Genomic DNA, 25,607 nt, shown 5'->3' on the forward strand with positions numbered 1-25,607 from the left:
GTGATGACATAAATTTTTCAAGGTAACAAACTGCATTACATTTTTTAAAAAACTATGCATAGTTTTTTTATCTGTCTTGTTTCTTGTTTAGTTTGAAAGCATTTATGGGAATAATTAAGAGAAATTTCTTTGCTTCAATGGGCAACTGCAGTTTCAGACAATACTTGAAATATCGTTGCAGCACCTTGAATATAATATCTCTGATACGTGTTCTCCAGTGCAACTTCTGCATGTTTGCATCAGATTTTTGAAGGCGCTTAGTTGTAATGTGGAGTTGCTTGCAAGCACTTGCCACCATTAGAGGCTTGTTTCCATAAATAGTGAGTTGGACAATCTGATTATTTCGAATTTTCAGTGTCTTTGATAGAAGCTATGTTCTGGTTCCACAAATGCTGGCAAATAAGTGAAACAGTATGGGAGCGTGTTCATTTTTAAACTTCTGGGTTTTTTTCTTTTTTACTGAAGAAGCACATGACCTTTGAATTATATTCACAATGGTGCTTTTGTCTGTTTTGGTATAGCATCTGGTTTGGTAAGGAAACATTTTCTTGTTCTTAGTGGCCAGACTACTGGTAATTATACTGGATAGTAGCTTGTATTTATACTAATTTGGAAAGTTCTTCCTAATGTTGTTTGCATTTCAAATATTACACTAATATTTATTACCTTATTTTAAGGAAACTGAGAATCATTCATTGTTTAGTTGCCTGGAAGAGCACATTGTCTTTATCCTCAGTCTCTATATTTATAAATTCCTTCCAGTTTATTTGAAAACACTGATTCTCTGTGTAGCCAGGGGATGTACTCTACTTCAGCTGTTTTCCTTAACAATCACTAACTGTTGTTTTCTAATAAAATGGTTAAAACTAGAAAATATGCTTTAAAACACAAGATCATTTTGAAATCAGGAATAATTCTCACTGATATGAATAGGGCTTAGACATGCACAGAGACTGAAAGGCTGCTACCGAGAGCAGCATGCTCAGATCAACAGTCACTTCTGACAGCTAAAATGTAGGTATTGGTTTTCCGTTTGCATTTCCCAGGTTACAAGGCAGATGTTTGTAGAAATTATATGCAGTAGGCTTGCTAATAATGGATTATTACAGTTAAAATTTATATTTGCATTTATTTTATCTTAAATGCAAAAAGTATAATCAAAATGACCCTACCAATACTACCAAAATTGGTAGATTCTCTATGTTTCATATGAAAACCAGCTTTGCATAAACCACACATGCCAAACACAACTATTTGTCATTTGGGTGCAGAATACATTGTGGATTCTTAAGATACACCAGTTTTTCTTTAGTGTTCAATGCCTTTAGAATGCTCATTTGTCCAGGAATTTCAGACAGTCAGAAACTGGATAAATTGCTACTTTCAGAAGTGAAAGGGGAAATGATCCATAGAGCTAAAGGGCAGTGCTGCCATCAAGGATCTCCTGTGAAAACTGGTAGACTTGGCAGATCTGAAATAGCATTAAGATTGTAAACTCACGTGTTTGGAGCTTAAGAAGTGTAAGAACTAGGACTGTATGAGCCACCCTAGTGATTTGCCTGCCTTGTATGGGTGATTCAGTTTTAACTGTATCCAGTGGAAGGCTGTTATTTATTAAGAGAATCTTACTGCATTCTTTGCTTTTTGGCTCATACTTGTTGAACAAATAGTTACTCAGAGTTTTTGGATTTTTAGGTTACTTGAGCTATGGATTCCATGCTTCACTTACCACACACCACCTGAACTCTGCAATATGTACAGAACTCTTAATTATTTTATTGTCAAACCTTTTAATGATGTTTTTGTTATAATGTTGGTATGTATTGACCATATGACATTATCTTTATAGCAGTCCTGCAAAATATATAGTGGTATCTACATATTTTTAACTGACATAGGATGAAAAACAAAGGGAGATTATGCCAGTATTAACAAAATCATGGACTAAGACTGGATGCTTAGCTTGGAATGATTAGGATGTCCTTTCTTGGAGTACTTTTTGATGTTCAGATATTCTCAGCTGCAGAAGGGAGTGCTTAGCAGTTCTGAGGATACAGACTCAGAAGTGTTAAGCTGACTATTTAGAATAGGAAGAATGTAACATGAGAAAACTTTGCTTTTGAAGATTTTCCCAGGATCATAAAATAAGTTGTATATCAGAGGCAGAGTTTTAACTGCTGTTCACCTAAGACTACCCAGGTTTTATTGTAGAGCTTCTAAAGTTGAATTTGTAGTAAATGTTTGTTTACAACTTATTCTTTGTGCTCTTTTAGTTTTTAGCAGCTTTCCAGGTGGAAGAAGCAATTCCTGGAAACAGGAGATTTTGACCTATCTTTCTGTTACCCGTGTTATCTACATTGTTTAACAATTCTAGAAACGTGTTGGGTTTTTTTTTATTCCTAACAGTTACAGGGTCTATTACCTTCACACTGTGTCAATTCTAATTTATAATTTTGCTAATAATAACAATATAATTGCACATATTTAGTTTGCTCATTGCTCTAGGAGCCTCATAACATGTAGTATTCTCAGTACATATGAAGTATTTGGAGGACTGCTGCATGTTTGAGTCTGAGAAGCAGGTTACTTTCTTTGTCCGTGAGACTTAGAAAGTCATGAAACTTGAACATATTTTTCACAGGGGGGACAAACTTAAATTTCCGCTATACTATGGCCTTGTAAAATTTCAGATGTTGGCAATGAAGTGCATAGAGGTAATAAATGGATGAAAAATACCGCTCTATAAATAGCTTTTTTAGGAGTAAGTTTTGAATAAATTTGCAAGTAGGTGTAAATGGAGTATCTGTTGATTAGATAAATTAATGGAGAACTTATAAATATAGAGACATTCTGAGACTCAACAATTTTAGCTTCAAATTGTAACCTCTTATCCAAATGAAACCTGCAGAATATGTTGATTTATTCCTGTTACCTGTTAAACCCTTGTCAGATAATCTTAAATACTGAGTTCAAAGGAACACATCTACAGTTTGTAGAATTTCCCTCTGTGTCTGTAGAGCTAGATTTGCATCAGTTTGACCAACTCTACAACCTATTGTGGTTTTCCCCACTTTCTCCAAATTTTTGAACCTTGCATATGTTCACTTTAAATTCAATTAATTTCTTAATATATTGTTTAAAAATATTATTCATGTTTCTTAAAACAATTTGTATTAATGCTTAACTATGTATTTTTTTTGTTTGTTTCATCAGTTTTGCCAGCCTGGAGGATGGCAGCTTTCGAAAGAAAGAAAACAACCAACCTTCTTTGTTGTGGTTTTGACTGATATAGACTCGGAGAGGCACTACTGTTCCTGCTTAACTTTCTATGAAGCAGAGATTAACCTGCAGGTAAAAACTTTACAATAAGTAAGAAAAATGCAGAAAAATGTGTCTAGCAACAATAGATTTACGATATAGAGGACAACTTTAGAAAATATTTTGCTGCTCCTGGTAAAGATATCTTTTTCTGTCATACAGAAATGGGTGTATTTTTGCTCAAAGGTAAGTTTGATGTACTTTGTTAGAGTTTTTTTGTTTGATTCTTTGGTGGTGTTAATTTGCTTCGAAAGAAAAACAGCAACCAACCTGAAACATCTCATAGAATTTCTTTATCTCCGCATTTGTTTGTTTTTGTTGTGTTGGGTTTTTTTTTGTTTTGTTTTCAATGGGACAGCCAAGATGGTGTTCCTTTCATTTACTTCCGTGTTTGACATTGCAAGAATAATTCTCATCTTTGTTCTGGGAAAGAGGTTAATTCACTTCTGCTCCCTCTGCTGGCCAACTGTATCATGCAAGCACAGGACAAATTAGTACAAATATTCTGTAATGTATATACATATTTCTGTAAGTGCATTTATTGACAAGGCTTGCATGGGTGTAAATGACAAGATTTAAAAACTGATAGAATAACTTCAGTTTTTAGGTAGGTCAGAGTTTGGGTGTCAGCTACTTGGCAGTGTTTGTTTTTAAACATGTATTTAATTATTTTCGGGCAACCACAGTCTTTCAAAAATAGACATTTTGTTTCTCATTTGATGTAAAGTACTTTACACAATCTCTGCTATCACAGAATACTTGGAATCTTTAGTAGCTGGAATGTAGGGAAAACCTAATCCAATCTGTAACTTAACCAATAATTAGTCTTAAAATTTAGTGTAAATCTTCCTGTTAAATATTTTGTCATTATCTAATGTCTGTAAGTAAAAAAGTGAAGAGTGAAATATTCTGTAGTAGTTCTTTCCAAGCTGATAAAAATGTAGAATGGCTGATTCTTCCTCCATTCTATGTATTTCATAACATATACTAAATTTAGCAAACTTGTTATTTATCTTGTGGTTTCTAGCAGCTGCTTTTGATTCACTCTCCACATCTTTCAAGTAATGCTCATCACAAAACATCCAGTATTAAAGAAAAGGTTTTATTCTTATGTTGCCTAACTATTCATACAAAAAAACAACCAAAACCTGAGCACAGCAGGATGTTGGTTCTCATAATGCCATTCCTGGCTGTCTTGTAAAGAATGCATACTTTTCAGATGAACTTGCTGTGGTGAAATTTATTCTATGACTGCATTGTTTATAGCCAAACTTCCTGTTTCTTTCTAAAACCCAAAGAGAATTGAACGTGCCCTGTTACATGGTCATTAGACAAGAATTCAGCACATGTACAATCTGTAATGTAACATAAGCTTATGAAGCATTGGGCTATGAAAGTAATATTGATTTAAGTGTTCAAATGCATGCCTCTTAAAACAAACAGTCCATGAAACGTAGTGTCCAGCACTTCAAATCTGGACAGTAGTTTCCAGAGGTAAATACAGCTCAGGTTTTTTTTAACTGAATGACAGAGCTCATTAAGACAAAAGTAAGATTAAGTTTCCAAAAAAGAAGGGTGACTTCTTTCCCAGTAGCCTTCACCAGGTAAACCTTGCCTGATGTATGAGATTGGTTGGATTTCGGCTAGAACAGATTAGATGTTTGGCTTGGCAGAATTATATTCACAAAAAACTAGACTTGACCACTTTTATGTGTCTGTGGTTAATTTAACTGCCAAATGAAAACAAACTCACTTCTTAGCTTGTGAATGCTATAGAAGACTTATCCAACTTTTAAGAGACTCCTGCATAATAATAGAAGATCCTTTTTAACACAATGGATCAAGTGGGGTCTGAGAAAGCTACTTCTGTCATTCTGATTCCCTTCATTCCTACTTCTGATGTTCTTTACAGGATAATTTGTAAATAAACACTACCTGAAAAGTGAGGAGATTTTACTCACCTGGTATATGTAGATGGTACCTGTGATAACATAGAGTGCAAGATTAATATAGCAACTGTAAAATCTATATAGTCTGCAGGAAAAAAGTATTCTCCCTGGTATCTGTGAAAGCCCTGGATTCAGTTTAATCTCTTGGCAGTTGCATGTCATAACAAGTTTTCCACAGAAAAGCACAGGCTCTAGTATCAGCTGATGGCCTGTTTTCAACTTCCTAGCCTTGCATAGAAAATGAAATACTATTTTATTTGGTGACTTTTATGAATAATTCTTTACATTGTTGCAGTACTGTAATTCTGAACTGATCCAGAATTTATAATCTTCATGGATGCTGGTCAGTTTGATTAGTGGTCAACTCTCATAAAGCTGTGATAATATATAAAAAAGATTGATGTTACATTTAGTCTGATTCATGAGGAATACACATAGGAATCCATTAAATACGGAAATAGAACTCACTTTGGTGCTGTGCAGGTGATACAGCTTTGCCAGGTAATCCTTTATGAATGGTTCGGTTTTACAATGCTAGTCTTGTTTAATTGTCCCCATAACATTTGCAAAAATATATAAGAATATGTTACTTATCTGAGATTAAAATAAATTTGAAATTTTGACCTTAACAGGAGTCTAAAGTTTGGAATATGACTAGACTACGAGAGACAGTCTAATAATGAATTAACTGTGGAAAAGCCTGTGTCATTTAAAGATTTCCTTAGTGCGTTTCAGATCAGTTCAATATGCAAGATTTCTCTCATCTCAAGTTCCTACCACTAAAAAGTGTAAAGAAATCTGAGATACCATGCTGCTTTCTCTTTCCAGCTTTTTGTCTTCAGCACATGCTTGGTCTGATCCACATTTCTGCCTGGCTTAAGGTGTCATTTAGATGCCCTAGCAAATAAATAGAGCTGAGTACCATACTTACTTGCACATATCAACAGGAATGAGGTGGAGTAGGATAAGTCAAAACATCCCAGTTTCCTCTTCACACACTACCTTCAAGGTTTGGTGTTTTTTTTGTAGGAGAGGTGTCCCATTACTGTGTTTTGATTGTTGCTGTGTACTTCCAATCTCATTGATTTGAAATCTGCTTAAACCCCCATATATTTGAAGAAAACCTTGTCAATGAAAAAAATAGTCTCCTTAGCTTATTTTTCTAGATACTGAAGTTGTAAGCTGTTGAGGAGTCAAAGGGTATTGAGAAAAATCATAACTTACGTCTACAAAATTCACCCAACTACTTGGTGTGTGTAACTTTGTTAGCCATCTGAAAAATATATGTATATATATGCACACACAAATGCACACACACACATATATATATATATGTGTAGTTCTGTGTGGTGTATACTGTTTACCAAAAATAGGGTCTTATTTCTAGCAGCAACTTCTGGATGTTGGCACACAAAGCTAATTTGATTTAATACTTTTGACTCAGCAGATACTTCTACTGACCTCAGCTGTGCTTCTTACCAATTAGGCAGTTAGAATTTATACTAACAATGCTTGGAAGAGCACCATAGATAGAATCTTTTTAAAAAATGTTGACTCACATAATTTGGAAACTTAATGGTGAAATTGTACATTGCTTTGCACTTTGGAAGAAATTTCTGCTCTGTCCTCAACCCTGCCATGAACAAATTAGAGAGAGATTTATGCCAGTAGCTGAGCCTGTGCAACTGCATTTCTTGCATTACAGAAAATCTGCTCAATGAGATCAGCACAAAACCCCAAACTTTTGTTTATAACAATCGTACTACAAGTTTCATCATTCTTGTGTGTTGCCTTAAGCATATGTGCATTAAATACTGCAATCTTAAAGTTGGTAAGGTTCAGTATATCCTTCTGAAAAATGCACATAAGTAATAATTCACCAGTCTCCCATTTCCTGCTATTCATATTCTCTTCCTCTTTCTGCCCCCTTAGAAAAGAAGAAAAAGAAATGGTAAAAATCCCAAACCATAAAATGGCAGATTCACAACATTCACAAATATTTCCTGAGGCAAGGGAAGAACTGCCAACAAAATGACTTAATAAAGTTTTAATTTTTATGCTTGGACCAAAGAGTTGGTGATCCTACTGTCTTAAAGTATATGCTGCTTGATGAGTCAGTGACGTTTGGTTTTTAGCAGAGGATTAGAACACTCAGTTCAATTGAACTGAAAAATCTCATTCCCCATTTGAATATTATATTAGCATGTTATTCTTAAGATGAAATTTAGTAAGTTTTGGTGTATATCCCAAATACTGAAATGGTTCTGAAAGTGTCCTATTACTGTCAATGCTCCCAAAATACATTTTGTGGAAAAAAAACCCCCAACTTTAAATATGTTTACTATATTACATCAACATCTTAAAAAATTTTCTGAAAAATGGATTGTGATAGCATACAGAGATTTAAGTAATGCCTCATTTCCTTTCTGCTCCTGTGTAAAGAGAAAGTTGCAGCTAATGTTCTAGAAGAAATAAATTTGTATTTTTCATGTCCTTTTATATATTTAAGGTCCTCCTTTTCCTTGTTACTGCTGTGCTGTGTCTACAAATTGTGCCCACGTCTCAGCTCACAGGAGGTGGGGGGTTCTGTATTTTAAGCAGACTTTTCCTTGTCAGTAGAGATCGGATAATTTATCTGACTTTCAAACAGTGGTAATACTGATTCAGCAATTAATTTTAATTTTTTCGCAATGTGTTTCCCCATATGTCATTTAAAGGAATTAATTGAATGTATTTTAATTAACAAAATAAAAATCTGGTTGTGAAATTTTACCTTAGTGTACTTCCGTACTGTTCCATATTATACAATACATATTTTATGTATATTATATACTGTTCTATATGATATAAAAAACATTATGACTAAGTTAAAATACAGTAAGAATTACCCACTTTAGGTTTCTTTGATTTTTGCTGTTTGTTCTGCCTAGGTTGCTTATGTCTCTGCAGTCTCCTGTAAAGCTTGAAAGGGTGGAATCCATGTGTCATGTTTGTTGCCTGTAGGAAAGGTTTAGAACATTCTAAGCTCTGAAATTACTATTTGCATATACATAGTTCTTGCTGAAGACTTGTTACTGTAGTTTCTTAACAATATTCAGTGCCCAGGTTAACATGTTGAAAGCCGTTACTTTAATTGTATTAATTACATTTACTTACTATTGGTTATAGGGCAACTGCATATACATTATCTTGGACTTTCCAGGTCTTCTGGGGTGTGCATGGGCTAACGGCCCCCTCCAGAAATATACTTTGGCCTATGGCTGCATAAGCTGTACTGAAAGGTGGAGAGCATGGGTACCAGTTTACTTTTGTTCCTAAGTTCTTTCAGTGTGTTTAGATAATAATGTGTATAAGAACATTATGGGATTTTCAAAGTGAAGTGCATTAAATGGTAAACATCTAATAGATGCTGGTGATGTAAATTTTGTGTAACACTGGGAAGGTGCAACACAGACTTAATATCATATATGAGTACTTTGAAGTGTCAATAGTATTCAGGGAGTGAATGAGCTGACCTGTTACAGAGACTTGAGGTTTAAGTTTACCATCTTCACATAATTTTCTGTCTTTGGTCCTTTTCTTTTTCAGTCAATAGAAACCCTACTATGACTACTACCATCCTGTTTTGAAATTATTAAGTCAAGATAATGGCTTTTACGCTGGTAGAATTATTCCAGTATAAATTTAGCTGCAGCAGTGTAATTCTGTGCATGTAGACAAGCCATGAATTAGATCTAGTCACCTGTGGTTTTAGTTCTGCACAGCGCAACAGGATGCATTTCATCTTTTGGAGGCAGTCAGTTAAGTTTATTTTAACTTTTGTGTATGTGTTAGAATTTATTGGATACATGCAGTTGTGTAATGTGAAAATTAAATTAAAATTAATTTATGTTGAACGTTTTTTGGCTTTTGATTGTTAATAAACCAGTGAAGAGTGGATCTGTCTGTAAATAAAGACCAGCAGACTCATGTGGAGAGAAAGGGATCCATCCCAAATGAGCAATTGGCACCAGATTGCTAAAGCAAACTGCAAATAATTTTTCCTAAAATAAGAAATGGTGTGTGGTCTCTAAATCTCCTTTGCTGGGCAGTTAGTAGAAAAACAACGGGCTTGCTGAACTTGGCATAATTGCAGTGCAAAATTTTGTGTAGGGCAAACTGGTTTTGACAATTGCAATGAAGTACTAGAGTGAAAGTTTTGTAATGAGAGATGTTAATTCTCTCTAGGACTGGATGAATTAATGAAAGTACAATTCTAATTTAACTTTCTGTTCACATTTTACTTAATTTGAGTTTCAAGTAATGCCTGCCAGCTTCCACATGCAGAATGGTGAGGCTCTGTCTAATGCTTTATGTTTTCTAACTTTTCTGTTACCTGGTACCTCAGTTTAAATTTATTTTCTTCACTTTGACAGGAAAATAAACCTCATTTTTTCTCCACTTAACATTATTCAGAACTAAATGCACTAACTTCAATAGCATATGCCCCCAGAGTGGAAATGTATGGTCAATATACCTGGATTGTCCTCATGTCTGAAAATGAGTGGCATCTCTGACAGGCAGTTCACAGAGCTGTGTGCCACAGAGGTGGTTCAAAGACCCAGAGGACATAGTGAACCAAATAGGGGCAATCAAAGTGAAGACTAGATGGACAGCTGATAGTCTTGGAGAGCTGGATAACAGTTCGGAATTGCTTCATCTAGGAGCCATCAGTATTGGGGATTTGGTAAATGGCAGATTTGGGCATACGTATTCAAGTATGAGGATGGACACGTCCAAGTTCCCCAAGAAGAAGGGAGTGAAAAGATAGGGGAAGAGGGATAATAATGGTTTATGTGTGCTGTAATTCAGCTGCATGTTGATGGAGCAAATGCTAATATGTTCTCAAGCTGTGTAAGTCCCTTAACATCAGCTACATTCAGCAGTAGGAAGAATTTTTTTTTTAACTATACCGTTAGGTCATTTTCATTTTAAAAAATTTACTTCAGTTCCTAATGTAGATTTTGGCTAGATTGTTATTTTAAAGTTAAATGTCAGTATTTAGAAGCAGAGCTGACATCTTAAAATAATATGATTGTTGTGGCAAAATTAAGTTCATAAAAGTTCAAGAGTAACCTTGAGGTCTAGATCAGAGCAATGAATGTCTATGTTGAATAAAAAAGAGAAGGTTAATATGAGTAAAGTTGGCTGTTGTAATTTGTTTTCTTGGCTGCCACATCTGTTGCCTTCGGTTAGCATGCTGGTTGTGGCGATAGTTGGTTTTGTTGTTCTTCTGTAAGACTAACTGTGAATTACCAGTTTACTTTGAGTTTGGTGTTTTGGTATGATTATCAGGTGCTGTTTTCTAGGTGAGATTTTTTTGCTGTCAGCAGTAGAAAGTATATAAAAGTGTAAGCAATGAGAAAAGGACCTTGATGCAAAGGGCATTTTAACAGTTTTGTTATCAGTCTGATGGAGCTTCTTTCATGTTTAAGGCAGTGTTACAGTGTTTGGCAAGTCAGTGTGCAAAATAGGTCCAACGAAATTTCTCCCTTCTCCTCTTTTGTTGCTCTTTAGCTTGGAGAAGACAAGGCTGAGGAGAGACCTTATTAATGCCTTTAAGTATATAAAAGGTGGGTGTGAGGAAGATGGAGCCAGACCCTTTTCAGTAGTGCCCAGTGACAGGATGAAGGGCAATGGGCACAAGCTGGAACACAGGAAGTTCCATTTAAATATGAGGAGAAACTTCATTATGGTGAGGGTGACAAGGTACTGAACAGGCTGCCCAGGGAGACTGGGGAGTCTCCTTCTCTGGAGATATTAAAGACCTGCCTGGATGCAGCCCTGAGTAATGTGCTCTAGAGGATCCTGCTTTAGCAGGGGAGTTGGCCTAGATGAGCTCTAGAGGTCCCTTCCAACTCTGACAATTCTGTGATTCCATGATACACCAATTTATTTGAGAAACATATGCCATATTTTTAATTAAAAATATTTTTTGTTTAATACTTGGAGTTTTCTTCTAATACCAAGCTTTCAAACTCCTATCTCATTACAATGTTCTTGATAAAATTCTGCTAACTGTGCCCCGTTCTTAAAATGTTTTATTTATGTAGAGGTTCAAAGCAGAAGAACACCAATTTAAAACAAAGCAATACCTTGTTTAAGTATGTGTATCAATCCCACAAGTATTCAATTTCAACTGCATCTGTTAAAAATGTATTGAACCTTTTTCTAGGCTGTGGATTTGGGACATCATTCCTCATCTGTTGCTAGGTGACTCCACCTAGCAAGTGTAGAAGGTAACAAGGTCTGTTACCTTCTTCATTAAAAAATGCTTGAATAATTAGTCTGAATTTGTCTAGCTTGGGCTTAATGCCATATACATCCTTTGGCTAAACTGAGGATCAAATTGTTCTCAGAAAACAAGCCAACAAAGAAATAGCAGAGTGATGATGAACAGTGCTGATCACAGTTAATTTTTCTAAACTATTTTTTATCAGTAAGGGATTAATGCTGTTTTGTTTCATTTGGTCATGTGAATTTTCTTTTGTGAGTTTATTTTTTCAAATGCTACTGCAGATGCATTTGTTAATTCAGCTACTTTTCCTGACCAGGTTTGTTGGCTATTGTACATTCCAGTTTACCCCATCACTTTAGGTCACAAATATGATAACTGGATACTTCTTATAAGAAGAAATGCAGAGAGTTAAAATAAATGCTCAATCTAGTTCTGTGTCGTGATTTATATAAGAATCTATGAAAACCATTTCTATGTCAAGAGTTGTATATAGGTATTTTTAGTGTAGATGTGGGTGTGTAAAATACGTGTGTTAAAATACATGACAAAAAACGGAGTTTCTGAGTTTGTTTACAGGAAAAGATGAGGGGAAAAAAAAGACAAGTAAACATATCAAACAGCCTGCTGTAAAAACAGATTTTTCTGTTTAAACTTGACACATATTGAACCATGTTCTACTTACACAATAAAAAAATGTTTATTGTATTTTAAAGTTTTATGAATGTTATTCTGTATCTAGTTTTGAAATTGGTTAACTTGATTTTTCATATACTTTTTTCGATCTCATGGGACATAAGTGTTTACATTCATTACTGTGATATTGTGTCCATGTTTTTTTGACAGTTTGGAACATGGCAATTTAAAATTTGTTTAAGAAATATCTAATTTTAACAGTTTGGCAATGCTGTTTCTCCAAGAGATGCAGTGGGGGTTAGAAGAAATAAGGCAGTATTTAAAAAAACAAATGCGTGTACCTGCCATGTTTAAAATGCCCAGACTGTCACAATCATATGTATGTAAAGAAGGAACCATCACAAGGAAGATTTCTGCCAGTTGATTTTGTGAATAAGAAGTTTTGTAATGAACATATTAAGAATTGCAATATTATCTGGTAGATTTTTTGGAGAAACTACTCTATGGACTTGAGTCAGACGTAGTTTATAGATCTCTGCACTATATTCTCCTTATAACTTTAGAAGCCAAGTCAAGATGCAGAAGAAGAGAGGATTCTGGGTTTGGCAGGCAGAGAACAAGACCCTGATGGGCTTAATTCAAACACAGATATAATTACAGGGGAACAAATATTTTAAGCATGGTAAAATCATGGATGATCACAGATTGTCATACAGTTCCTGTCATTAATAAGTCTGTTATCTGTTCCTTAGCCTCCTGAAGAGTTTTTCAGAATTTTATTTATCTGATGTTTAAAAAACATTTGTTCATTTCCAATCTAAAGGCACAGCTATTTCAGAATAAGATTTTAAATGGGTATCACCTTTTAAACTAACTGGATCTTTAAGCATTTGGAACACTGGTTTGCTCTCTAGTGGTACATTTTTCTCATCTCAGCTGTTTTCAAAGTTTGCCTGAAATGTAGAAGGGATAGGGGCAATTTATCCCACCACAACCTAGACCCTATGTAGAAATAAAAAGGGGAAAATTGAAAAAAGGAATCTTGTTCAATATTTAATTGAAATGAAGAAAATTCTTAATCTGTTCTACTGTAGTATGAAAGGCTGTTAGCCAACAGTCTAGGTGGGAGATACCAGGGGAGCCCTGTAGCAGTAAGCCAAATAACATTAGCATCATCTTCCATCTAGTATAAGTGCAAAAGGAAAACTGTAATTTAAGAAAATAAAACTGTAGATTTAAGAAAATAAAAATAGATTTAGCACTATTATATTCCTATTTAACCAATATAAATTAATCTTTCAATTTGTATTGTTAGCAAGGTTTTCCTTAACATCCAGTTGTTCTTAATTTAGTTGTAAACTGAATGCTATATTTATAAAATAGAAATGTATTGAGAAAAACAAATCCACACAGCTCTTTTATTAACTTTGACTAGAGAATATTTTTACCTTAGTTGAGAAAAGAGCTAAAGAAGGATGAAATGTGCGTATGTCTGAGCAAAAGCATAACTAGAAAGAATTAAGTTTGTGGTTTTACCTCTTTGTATTTAGTATTACTACAGAATGCTTGGGTTGTTAATGCTTTGCTTGAAAAGTAGGTTAAAAGTCATGTGTTTGAAATTATTATCTACTTAGTCTACTGACTCCTAATAGTGTGTCTGCGTGCCTGTCAGAACGTTTAGCCATGAAAGAAATAAGGCTGGTCACATTACATTTTCCTATAAATCTTTTACGAAATAAGAGAGTGTTTTTACAGTGTAAGGGATTTATCAATTCAGTACAGTGCTGTTATTGTGATCTTAAAATTTTAAACTAAATCTAATTAAGAATTAGTTCAAGACTTGACCTGAAGTTGAGCGGATTTTATGAAAATGGCCTTTTATAGGAACATCCTCCCTGCCTGTGCTTCCTGAGTTTTCATTGTCTTGGTACCATGTGACTCTAGAGAAGCTTCCATGTTTCCGTTACCTTTCAAAATGTGGAATATGTTTTAATTTAGTTTTTCCTAATGTTGTCAGGGTACACAATTTATCAGATAGCCAGAATCTGTTACCTTTATTACTAGAATTCATAATTGTTCTTTGGAACAGTTCATACAATAAACTGCTGTTAATTGTATGCCTAGTGATGTATAACCACTAAACTATAATTTAAAAATTCTTCTTGCGTTTTGGGGGCAGGGGGAGGGAACTGTAATGAATGTAAAATCTCTCAACATTGTAATGGATGGAAGTAAATGAACATGTGTGGGACATGTGACTGTTGAGTTATTGTGCTTCTTGAGTAATTGGTGAATCACAATTTTAACTTAGAAATTAAATGCAAACTAGACTAAACATGTACGCTGTGTGTATTGCTTGCTGTTTAGGTAAGAATTAAAGTATAAAGCCAAGTATATGACCATATATATGTGTATATGTATTGCTTTGCCAATTGTTTTTGCTTTGGTATGAATATATTATACATATCTCTTAATTACAACAGCTTGGTTAACACAAACATAAATACTCTCTCTTTAAATCATTTTTACTTGAATGCTGAATTGTTTTTTAGTTAGGAGGTTGTCCTCAGGTCAGTAAGTTCCTGAGCTACAGATTGTTGGAGTCTGGGAGAATGCATGGGAGGAATGGCTGGCCTGGCTAAGCTTGTCCTCTGTTCAGGGGGACCTTGACACCAAGGCAGGCTACGAAGTTTTAGATGAGCCTTTTGTCTGACTTAGTATAAGCAATGCTTACACTCCTTTTACTTATTTTTGTATTTTGTATTTTTGTTACACAAGGGGTGGCATAGCATAAGTGTATACCATGTAAGTTTTATGTCCTGAAGAATCACAGTGGCAATTTCACAGGAACAACAGATTGCCATTTAGTTTGTGTGCAAAAAAGCATTTGTGTCTTCTCTGGTATACATATTAAAATTGACATGCTCTTGTCTGTCTACATAGTAATGAAAATAGGACATCAAGGTGCATGTGTACACACGTGTACCTATGCATCTTATTCTTTAGGGGGGTGTTTGTGAGAAGTGCACACAGAACTTGAGCTTCCAAGAGACACATGCCTGTGTTCAGGACACGAGCCTGAAAGACCAGGTCTGACATTATGGGTAGAAGGAGGGTAGTGAGCAAAAGCTCTGCTGTAGATACCTTCACCTTCTTGTCACGTTAGAAAGGAGCTCTTTATTACCCTACAGTTGACAGTGCAGCTACTAGCTGATAACCAGCTACTGGACCTTTTCAGAGTGACCTTTTCAGTTTGGTGCTAGAATTGAGGAGAGCATTTATGTAATAATAGGCAGGTCTTGGTGTGGAGGTGTGAATCAAGTGATTCACAAATGATGTTGAAACATATAATGGTTTGGGTTGAACAGACCTTAAAATTCATCTAGTTCCAACCCCCTTGCCATGGGCATGGACACCTCCCGCTAGAGCAGGTTGCTCAAAGCCCCATCCAGCCTAGCTGTGAACTCTTCCATGGAGTGGGCATGGACAATTTCCCTGAGCAACCACCTTACAGGAAATAATGTCTTCCTAATGTCTAATCTCAGTCTATCCTTTTTCAGTTTAAAGCCATTACCCCTTGTCCTGTTGCTACATGCCCTTGTAAAAGGTCTCTCTCCATCTTTCTTGTAGGCTCCTCTTCATTGCTGCCAAATAGCTCATGTCTTCAACTGCTGCCATTTGGCTCTGACATAGGACTGTGCAGACAGGACTGGACAGGGAAGGACTGTTATTGTGTATTTTGTTCCTGTAGGAAGCCATTTAGGTTAGTGAAAACAACATGTGCTTTTGAGGGAACCTCTTTAGGTTCTGACCAGAAGAAAAATAGTTCTTTAGATTGATCATCTCCAAACGTTTTTGATTGTGCAACCTATCAATAAAATTCCCATGTGAAGCTTATTGAAACTAAACATTTTTTTGTAATTAAAAGCATTTATTGAGTCAGCTTTTAAAGTACTTGTACTTTCATTGTTTTAACTGCTTTTATTTGGATACATGTGTTTGCTTAAAGAAACCCTACATTCTCAACTGAGGTTGCGAAATAAAACTCATGAACTCACAGCATTCCTGGCATTTTAGAGCAATTCTATTAGGTTTCTTCCATTTAATAGAAAAGTAATGTTGATTTTTTTTTTTTTTTTTTTTAATAAGCTGAAACTGTAGATTAGTAATGTGACAGAAATAGAAGGCAGATATGTCATGTTGTCTTGTGGAAATGGAAGTAATTTTTCTCATATTCCTCATTAAGATAATAGAGTGATTTTTGCTTAGAAGAATGCTCTGTCACAGGAACAAATAAACTACTTGGAAATTTGATGGGTGATGCGGGGGTGGAAAGAATTACATACAAAAATTGGACAGACTTTCTGTCATTTGTAAACTTAGTTAATGAATTTGTCAAAGAATGTGTGGAATTTTAGAAATGAAAATATGTAGTGACATCTTCAGTTTTAGGTATGAGTAATTTGTGATTGAATAGTAAGCACTGGCAAGGGGGTTATAGCAACTTGCTCAATATCATGAACAAGTGCAACTTATCTGCATTGTACTTTTCTCTTTTAAGCAAAAAACTTAGTGATTCATAAGTTAGAGGGATTTTTTTGGGAAATCTGAACTAGTTTTCATGTGAAGAAATGCCTTCAGATTCCAGATTAGCTGGGTCTAGCTGAAGATGACTTAATAGGTTATTTTATCTCTAACATTAGTGGAAATTCTGTAAGAAATTGAGTTATATGAATAAAAGTAGGACAGCCAAATATTCTTTTTTGAAGTGTATTTTTCTGTGTTTGGGGTATTGTTTATTATAAATCAGTTAACACTTTGATGTGAAAGGATCCTGTTCTATAGTCCACTGTCTAAAAAGTGAAACAAAATTTAATGTGAAACATTGTCCTGTTAAACTGCTGTCTCTGGTAACTTTATTTTGTTATGTTGGTGCATGACTTCCCAGGTGAGTTTAAAACAGTTGAATTACATCTAGAAACTCCTAGGGAGTCAGGCAACCATTGGAATATGTCCTGTTAGATGACTTGATTACTAGTTTCAAATAATGCTTTAGTTTTCTTTTCTGAAGTTTTGGGACATGTTTAATTTTTGTAAGAACACTAACATTTTAGGTCGAGGTTTTCTTTCTGCTTGTTAATTGAAGTGTTTCTGTTTTTCAAGGGAACAAAAGAAATTGAAGGTGAAGAGGAGTCTGGTTTAATTCCGCCTGCAGAAGTATTTGCTCCTAAGAGTCTGGTGTTGGTGTCCAGACTAGATTATCCAGAAATTTTCAGGGTAAAGAACTTGCTATTGCCATTTATAATGTATGTCAGAAGACAGATCTGTTTTTAATGAGTAGCAGTGACAGGATTTTTGATTTAGAACATATCAGTATTGATTTGGGAATTTAAAAGCAAAAGGAGGCTTAGACTGAACTTGATAAAATTCAATGTCTGTGACATTAAATAGCCCCTATAGGTTTAAGCAGTTCTTTTTTACCTTCCAAGCAGTTTTAAATCTACATAGAATATGAAATAGAGATTTTTCTGGGCTCGATTTACTCTATAATGAAGGGAATTAATAGAACAAAACCAGACTTGCTCAGATAAAAACAACACAGTAAAAACATTTGATTAACTATATAATGGTAAATTAATAGCAAAACCCTGGTTTTCCTTTGTATGTAAGACAAAATATCAGAGCGTCTTCCACATCAAATTAAGATACATGGCAGAGATTTAGCATCCTGGATTACTTGCAGCTGATGAAATATGACTGATCTGAGATAAATTAAAAGCTTAATTTTTTATTAAGCTAATACATATTAACAGAAACAAATAGAGATCAGTTTACAGATCAAGGGAGGAAATCATTCAACAGTTAAATTGTCATTAAACGTTAAGAATGGCTGTACTGAGTGAGATTAAAAGTCCATGTAGCCCAATATTTTGTTTCTGATAGTGGCCCATAGCAAATGCAAAGCAAAGTGTGTAAGAATAGGGCAGATTGTAGAAACAGTTCCACAAAATACTTCCCTAATTCAGTGTGAATTATAGTTAAATGACAACCTGAACTAGAGGTGTCATTTTTGTGGTTTTTATCATGTAATTTGTCAAGTTTCTTAATGCTCAGATTTTACAAAATCCCATGGCAAGGAGTTTTGCAGCTTAACTATGTGTTGTATGAAAAGTTACTGTTGGAATTATTTCTAAGAAGTGTATTCCTAAAATATTTGCTGATTTATTAAAATTACAGCAGTTAAAAGCACTAAAAGGATGCTGTGGAGCAAAGTTATTTCTTTTTCTCAAAAGGCTTATTAGAACATAATGTTGAATCATCTTACATTAAATTATTAGTAAAAATGATAAAGCTGTATCTGTAGCTTCTCAATCAAACCTGTATCCATTAAAAAAAATAAAAAAAAGGAAATGCTAAAGTGTTAATACGCTGTTCACTTAAAATATATTGGAATAAGAAAATAAGGAATGTAAGTTAAATAATATACAGAATTGTAGATCCTTGATGATAGCCTTCATATGAGCCTCAAAAGCTTATTGATTCATAAGTGTTCTGTTCTGGAAACCAGTTGAATTTAGGTCCATAGAATTCAAAGCACAGATGAAGCTACATTGATTTCATAATTTTTAATATTAACTTGTAGTAAAGCTCTTTTTGTATAATGAAAAAAAGCACAAATATTAAATATTTAATTTCTTTTAAGAAAAAAATCCACCTACACCTGCCAGCACATACATCCCTTCAAAATAGCCTGCCTCATTTTTTAAAATGAATTATTGCTTCTATAGCAAATTACTTTGTCTTCAGTTGGGAAGTACTTGACTACGTTAATAACTGTTAAGACACACTTATTTTTTAAAAAAATATGTACTTAGCTATTTAAGTAATTTAACATCTGCCTTCTCTGTATAGCAGGCTAATACATTTTGTCTACCTTTCTAGGCTTGCCTCGGCCTGATCTATACCGTATACGTGGACAGCCTGAATGTGTCACTGGAGACTCTCATTGCAAATCTCTGCTCATGCCTTGTCCCTGCTTCTGGAGGGTCTCAGGTAAATGGGAAAAAAAGGGTATTTTTCCAGCTAATTGAATTTATGAAGAAAACAGAAAATAAATTCTTGAAATATTTTTGAAGAAAAGAAGATCATAGTTCAGCTGAGTGCTTTCCCTGTAGCTTGGGAGGGCTTTCCCTGTGGCCTGTCTTCTAAAGACAGCAAAAATTCCATTCCAGGATAAGGTCAAAGGGTTAATTTTGTCACTGAGTTGGCTTTTTGCAAGGCACGGATACAAATCAAGGAGTTTGTATAAGCTTAGTTTTTTATAATAATATGTGTTCAGGAATATTTCTGCTTGCTGCAGATTTTTTTTTAAGGGCCTTTTTTCTTTGCCACTTTTTTAATGTGTCCTTCACTTTAGTTCATTTGCCTGTGTCTTTTCCGTGTTGCAGTTCAGGATTCCACTGATAATTTCTTTAGTAAATCTTTTAAATTTTTATTTTCATACAATTAAAAAAAAAGCTAGCAAAGTAACTCGAACATGGTTTTCTCAGGTATTCCAGGTAGCCCATGCTTTCAAAAAATAAGAAAAAACTTTCCAGCAAATACACTTCTTTCTGCTTTTTACTTGTGCTTTCTGTGAGCAGAAAGTCAAGTTTCCTAGTTGATTTAATTTAAATAAATTACTCATATACATATGTGGTTTCTGACAAGCTCGTTTTGTCTTATTTGCTTGGCCTTCACTTTATGCTGTGACAGGACTGTGAAGTTGTTGCCCTTATCATGAAACATACCTGGAAACTAAGCACACAAATGGCAATATTTTGAAGTTCTTTCTCACACTTTCTACCCAACATATGGGTTATCAACCATCTAAAAATCCTACAAAACTTTAATTCTTTTCTGTTTTTCCCATAGCCCTGGCTGCTTTGGAATTTCTCTTAGTGCTAGAAATGGCAAAATGTCCTGTCAGCTTAGTCAAGATCTACCTCTTATGCCTCTCCAGGCAACCACTTCTCCCTGTGTTTCTGCATCTCAAGCCTTTTGGTTTTGAAGGGGAGTAACTAGGTTGTATCTCTTCATCAGAAACTCTCTTTTACAGTGGTATTGAACCTCATATTACAGGTTTTGGTGATCTTCTTAAACTTCTGGCTCCTTTTCTATCCTTTAATTTTTTTTAATTTTTTTTTTACTTCCCTCTCCCCCAAACACAACTTTCCCAGTGGCCTTTTCCTCTGCTAGAACAGGAGGAAAAGTCATGCTCCTCTGACTGATCTCCCTTCTGCTTTCTCTCTTCAAATAAAATGTTCTTTAACTTTGAACCTTAATTTGCTGGTGTCAAACTGTCATTTGATCAGAAATCAAGTTTTCCTTATTTCTTTCTTAAGCTTCATGCTTGCAGAGCTAAATCTGAATTATAGATCCTAGAATGAAAACACTTTCCTAATGTTTATGTCCAGAAGTCCTTGATGAGCCTCCCAGGTTATTTCTGTGTCCACTTTTGAAATAATCAACTTCTAAAAAATTACTGGCCTTCATCTAGGTCTGCTGCTAAAGTGCCAAGGAAGAGCATTTCTCTTACGGCTTAGAGACTTGTTTTTACTGTGGAGCATTTTAGTTTCAAACATCTGCTGTGCAGCAACTGGAGCTTGCTACCTTCATACATTCAACACCTTTGCTGCCATATAGAGTGCAGTTGTACCACACTTACTGCTTGTACAGAAATGCTTCCCACCCCATGGTAGTTCTTGGCTAGAGGAAAAGAGGAATGCAAGATGATTTTGCACTTAAAATACTTTATGAGATGTGATGTGCAAGTGCTTCACTTATATTTCCTGCCCCCTTCAAAGGTGCTATGGTCTTGTGCAGGAAAGGTAACCAAAATTTTAATTCTACTTTAATATGCAAAGCAGAAACATAGGAATAGCAGAAGCATCCTCTTCGGTACCCACATGTCACAGGTATGTTCATACTTAAAACATGCATGCAGACAGTAGGTATCAAAGAATTTCAGTTAGAAAACAGTACATATTTTTCTGATTGAATGGGTTTTAAACTCTTTTGGTTTTTTGTGGAAGATTTTTGAATGTATTATTAAAAATGTAATATTGAAAGTCTTCAAAGCCATAGCTGTTTAACTAATACAATGGAAGTGCAAGGAAGGCACTATCATGCTATAGATTCAAGGAGACATAGTCAACCCCAGATCATATTTCAGGTCAGTATTAGTCAATTCAATTACTCTTACTGACTTCAAATTTCTATATACCAAATAAATAATTTTTGCAGGATTAATCAGTTATCTACATGACAATAGCTTGTTTTTTATATGTTAATTAATTTTATACTCAATTAAAAAATGTATCTTTCTACAGAAATTGTTTTCTTTGGGAGCTGGAGACCGACAACTGATACAGACTCCTCTACATGATAGCCTTCCTGTTACAGGCACCAGTGTGGCTCTTCTCTTTCAGCAGCTGGGTATGGATCACTCTGCTTTGAAAAAAATATTTTCTTTTTTCCTATAACAGAATGAGGAATTTTCTGTTCTCATTCAGTTCAAATCATGTGCCAAGAGATTTACATGGTAAAATTTCTTTTGAATGAAAGAATGACTAATAGTGCTTTTATCCCTTAATCAGACATTCATATAGCTTTTTTGTGCATCCTGCCTGTGGTAAGTTGTCTCCAGTATGAGCTAGTATCTGTAAGTGTGCAGTGAGCAGACGTGAGCCTGGCCTCTGATTACAAAAACATTAATGTAAAAAGATTGCCCACCCCTTAGGTACTATACAAACTCCAAACAGAACCAAGGAAGTTAATAATAAAACTAGTGTAACTGAAGAGGTGAGTTGAAATAATGCTACGTAGTGGTACTGGTAACTGTGGAATTCGTATTGTTCTGTAGTTACCAGTTAGTCCCTACCTTTCCCGAAGATGATCTAACACAATCCTCATTAAATGCTTACTTGTTCCTTACATTGTGTCACTGTTGCTTGGGTACTTGTGTCTCTCATTACATGTTAACATTCTGGTAACAGTCTTCTTTCCATTTGTTTGTGAAGTGATTTTGAAGCACAAGCTTGTAGCAGCCATAGATCAGGGCACAATTAATAATATTTTCTGAACCTGTGAACCTCATATTTGGTTTCATGTAACCAAATGGCCTCAGAATAGGTGTTGTCATCCATTCTTTTCATAAATAGACAATAAGAATGGATGCGAACTGGAAAGAGAATAGTGAAGAGGAGGAGTAAGAGCTTATGTCACAGGAATAATACTATTCAAAAAGGAATCTTACTATTTTGTTGATAGCAGTTTAAATTATGAAACACAGCTAACATGATATGGAAGCATTGTCACCACAATCCCTGAGCTTTTACTTGGCTTATTATGTCAAGATTCATTAACATTACTCTGATCAAATTGCAGGCAATATTTTAAATGCTGATTGTCTAGAAGTCTTGTGTAGGTCCTCTTCCTGTCTCTCTCCTTTTCTTTGGTGTGATGAGGGACAATAGAAGTTGCTTGGGAATGGACCTGAAATTAGTTAAGAACTAGGTAAATAAGGTGGCAAGTATATTTTTAATTTATTATTATTTTTTAAGCAGCTACTTCGACTCTTTGCAAAAGAGACTTACTTTTCCCATTTCCTTTTTTTTTTTTTTTTTTTTTTTTCAATCCTTTCAAAAACATGCCTCAGTTCCCAGTTGATGTCTCTTTCAAATTTTCTGTGGCTTAAGTATCTGGACATACAGCACAATGGTAGAATTACCTTGTATCTCTAAAGGCACAAATGTAAAAATGTTTGTATTTTCATAGCGTACATCACTTTACAGGATACCACATAGTTACTTTCGTATGTAGGTGGTGGACTGTTGTGTTCTTCTTAAGGACAAGGCTTCTGAACAACAAATTTCTGTTTGAATTTACTAAGAAATGGTTGTTAATATAGCTATAAGTGTCTGTCTGCACTGGTTGTTGCATATAAAAAGAGGAGCTGGAAATATGAACAGACTGTTTTAAATAAATTCCCTGTTATTCTCACTTTTCATGTAGTCTTATGAAGAGTTAAATGCAGTGAGTTCAGGAGGATGTAGTAGAATCTATTAGCTCATCCCTTTGAAAAAGTTTATCTTTCTAGCAGAAGGGCTAATCCTTTCCTGAGGAGGTCATAATTGAGCTTGTCAGAAGGATTTGTGCTTTTTGTAACAATACTCATTCACACTTGCTCTGTTTCTCTTGTTCCATTTGGTCAGGAACTTAATGTGTATTTGCCTGTACCAACCTGGGCAAAAGCAGTCTGCTTCTTTTGTCCAGTGTGGTGTTGGATAGTTACTTCAACGACAGCTGTTATCCCATCAAATGCTTGTGTTTAGGACACAAGTATGGACAAGGCTGCTTGTCAAGTAACGATGTGTTCAGTTATTTCTCTTCTAGTACAAATCACTTAATCCTATTTAAACTATTAATAGAATATTGAAGAGTAGCTGGAAAAACTTGTGAACTGTATAAATCACCTTTTTAAAAATAGCTCCTTCTTTGAAGATGGGCAACAAGACAAAATTTACCACTATGAATAGATACAAAAGTAATTTCAACATTTATTTTGAGAAATATTGTGCAATAATATTCTCATCATGCTTTTTCTGCTTGGCAGGATAATAATGTGTCAGCAGATGACCCTCCCTGTATTACCAAGTTTGCAGCATATCTGGAAATAGACCTTATTTTGACTTAGGCGTTTAAGTACAGTTGGGAAAAACATCCCCAAAGGTGTTAAGCTTAATAATAAGGAACAGCAGTGTTTGACATTTTAAATCATACATTCTTTTTTTATTTAAAAAAAATGAATATATGTGAATAATGTGACAAAAGCCAGGCCTGTAGCTGAATCACTACACCTAAAAATGATTTCATCACCAGGGATTAGCTAGAAAAACAGTCAACATAAAGTTACTTTTAAAAATGATCTCTGGTAGCTGGAAGACTTACAATACACTTCTATTTCTCACTGTCTGTTAGTAAGATGGTAGGTATCTATAAAAGCTTCAAAACGCAGTATTCTTTATGTTCAAAGGAGGTTTTGGTTATATTCCTCTTCTCTCTCATTTTATTAACAATACATTCCTGTGTTTCTGCCTTAAGCTCTTCTCATTTCTCCAAACACCAGCCCTACTTGCCTTCTCAGTTCTGCTGGCAATATAGTTACTCAGCACTGCCATATTAAGTAATTTGTGTCTGAGTTATACACCTCCATGTGCCTGACTGCCAGTTTTTCACTGAAAAAGACACAGAAGTCTATTAGGGACCTGAGCAGCAAAACAAGAATGTTAGGTTTAACCAGCACTTCTACTTTTTGCATGTTTCAAAGGCTGATGTGTGAGTCACACTGCTAAGCTGAGCAGAACAGTTATGAAAATTCATTTTGCTGAAGAATTAATGTTTCCCCCTGCTTTCCAAGCACTCAATTGAAGACAAAAGAATTTTCCTTCCTTTCCTTCTTGTTTAGTCTCTTATCTGGACTGTTTTCCTATCCCCTTATTTCCTCTGTTGCATTTCATTTGTCTGTGCTTGTTTTCCTTCTCCTATCTTAAATTCAATACTCAAGTATTTTCGGTAGGACTCAGACGGACTTTCAGTGTTGCAAAGGAAGTAGTTTTTAAGTGGCAAAACCAAAACTTTGAAGTAAATTCTACTTTGAATCTGGATAAAGACACAAGGTAAGGGTGCTTTTAAATTTGGGGCTGTGTAGAATAGAGATAAGATAGAAGAGGAATGGTAATGCTGGGTTGAGCCAGGTTGCTTATCTTTCATGTATGTCCAGCCTATGTTGTAACTTATATGAAAGTGTTAAATAAAATTATCCTTCAGCCTTTTTACATATCTTAAAATATTTTTAATCTATGATGTCTCTAAAACAAGTGCTTTATAAATAATATATTTGAAGACTCCAATGTCATTAAAGGTCAGGAATTCTGGATGTCAGAAGTGACTGCTTGATTAAACTTCTAAAGGTTGTTACAGTTGCACAAGATACAAATACTAAGGCAGATGTGTGTGATGATGGCAGAGTTGATAAGCAGGGAAGTACTTCAGTACAAGCAGTTCAAAACGCTGCACTCTAGTATTAATGGTACTGGTAACATGCATTTTTTAATTCAACACTGTGACTTGAGGCTGAGAAGTTCAGATTATTATTTGTCCATTATTACTATTGCATGTTCCTGCCTTTCTTTTGCAGCATGGCAGATACTTCTCTGATACCACAGAGAGCCACTTAAAATTAATTAATTAATTAGTTTACACTAAACAAACAAACAGAAGTGAATTATTTTCTATGTTTCCATGCTGAAATACTGACAGTGATTATTTCTATTGGTTGAAACAGTTATGGAGCTCAAACCCATTACTGTTATACAGTGATAGATCCA

General features: G+C 34.9%; 1 protein-coding gene across 5 annotated transcripts in view; it reads left to right on the plus strand.

The window, feature by feature from the left end:
• The window catches only part of SBF2 (SET binding factor 2), a 259,204-nt gene that overhangs the window by 97,376 nt on the left and 136,221 nt on the right, over positions 1-25,607 (plus strand). For all 5 annotated transcript variants that reach the window (XM_051621099.1, XM_051621095.1, XM_051621096.1 and 2 more), the window contains exons 3-6: positions 3,214-3,351; positions 17,341-17,454; positions 19,120-19,230; positions 21,549-21,654. In XM_051621099.1, the coding sequence (XP_051477059.1) occupies positions 3,214-3,351; positions 17,341-17,454; positions 19,120-19,230; positions 21,549-21,654 (469 nt within the window). The remainder of the gene's footprint in view (positions 1-3,213; positions 3,352-17,340; positions 17,455-19,119; positions 19,231-21,548; positions 21,655-25,607) is intronic.

Source organism: Apus apus, chromosome 5, assembly GCF_020740795.1.
Source record: "Apus apus isolate bApuApu2 chromosome 5, bApuApu2.pri.cur, whole genome shotgun sequence".
NCBI lineage: Eukaryota > Metazoa > Chordata > Aves > Apodiformes > Apodidae > Apus > Apus apus.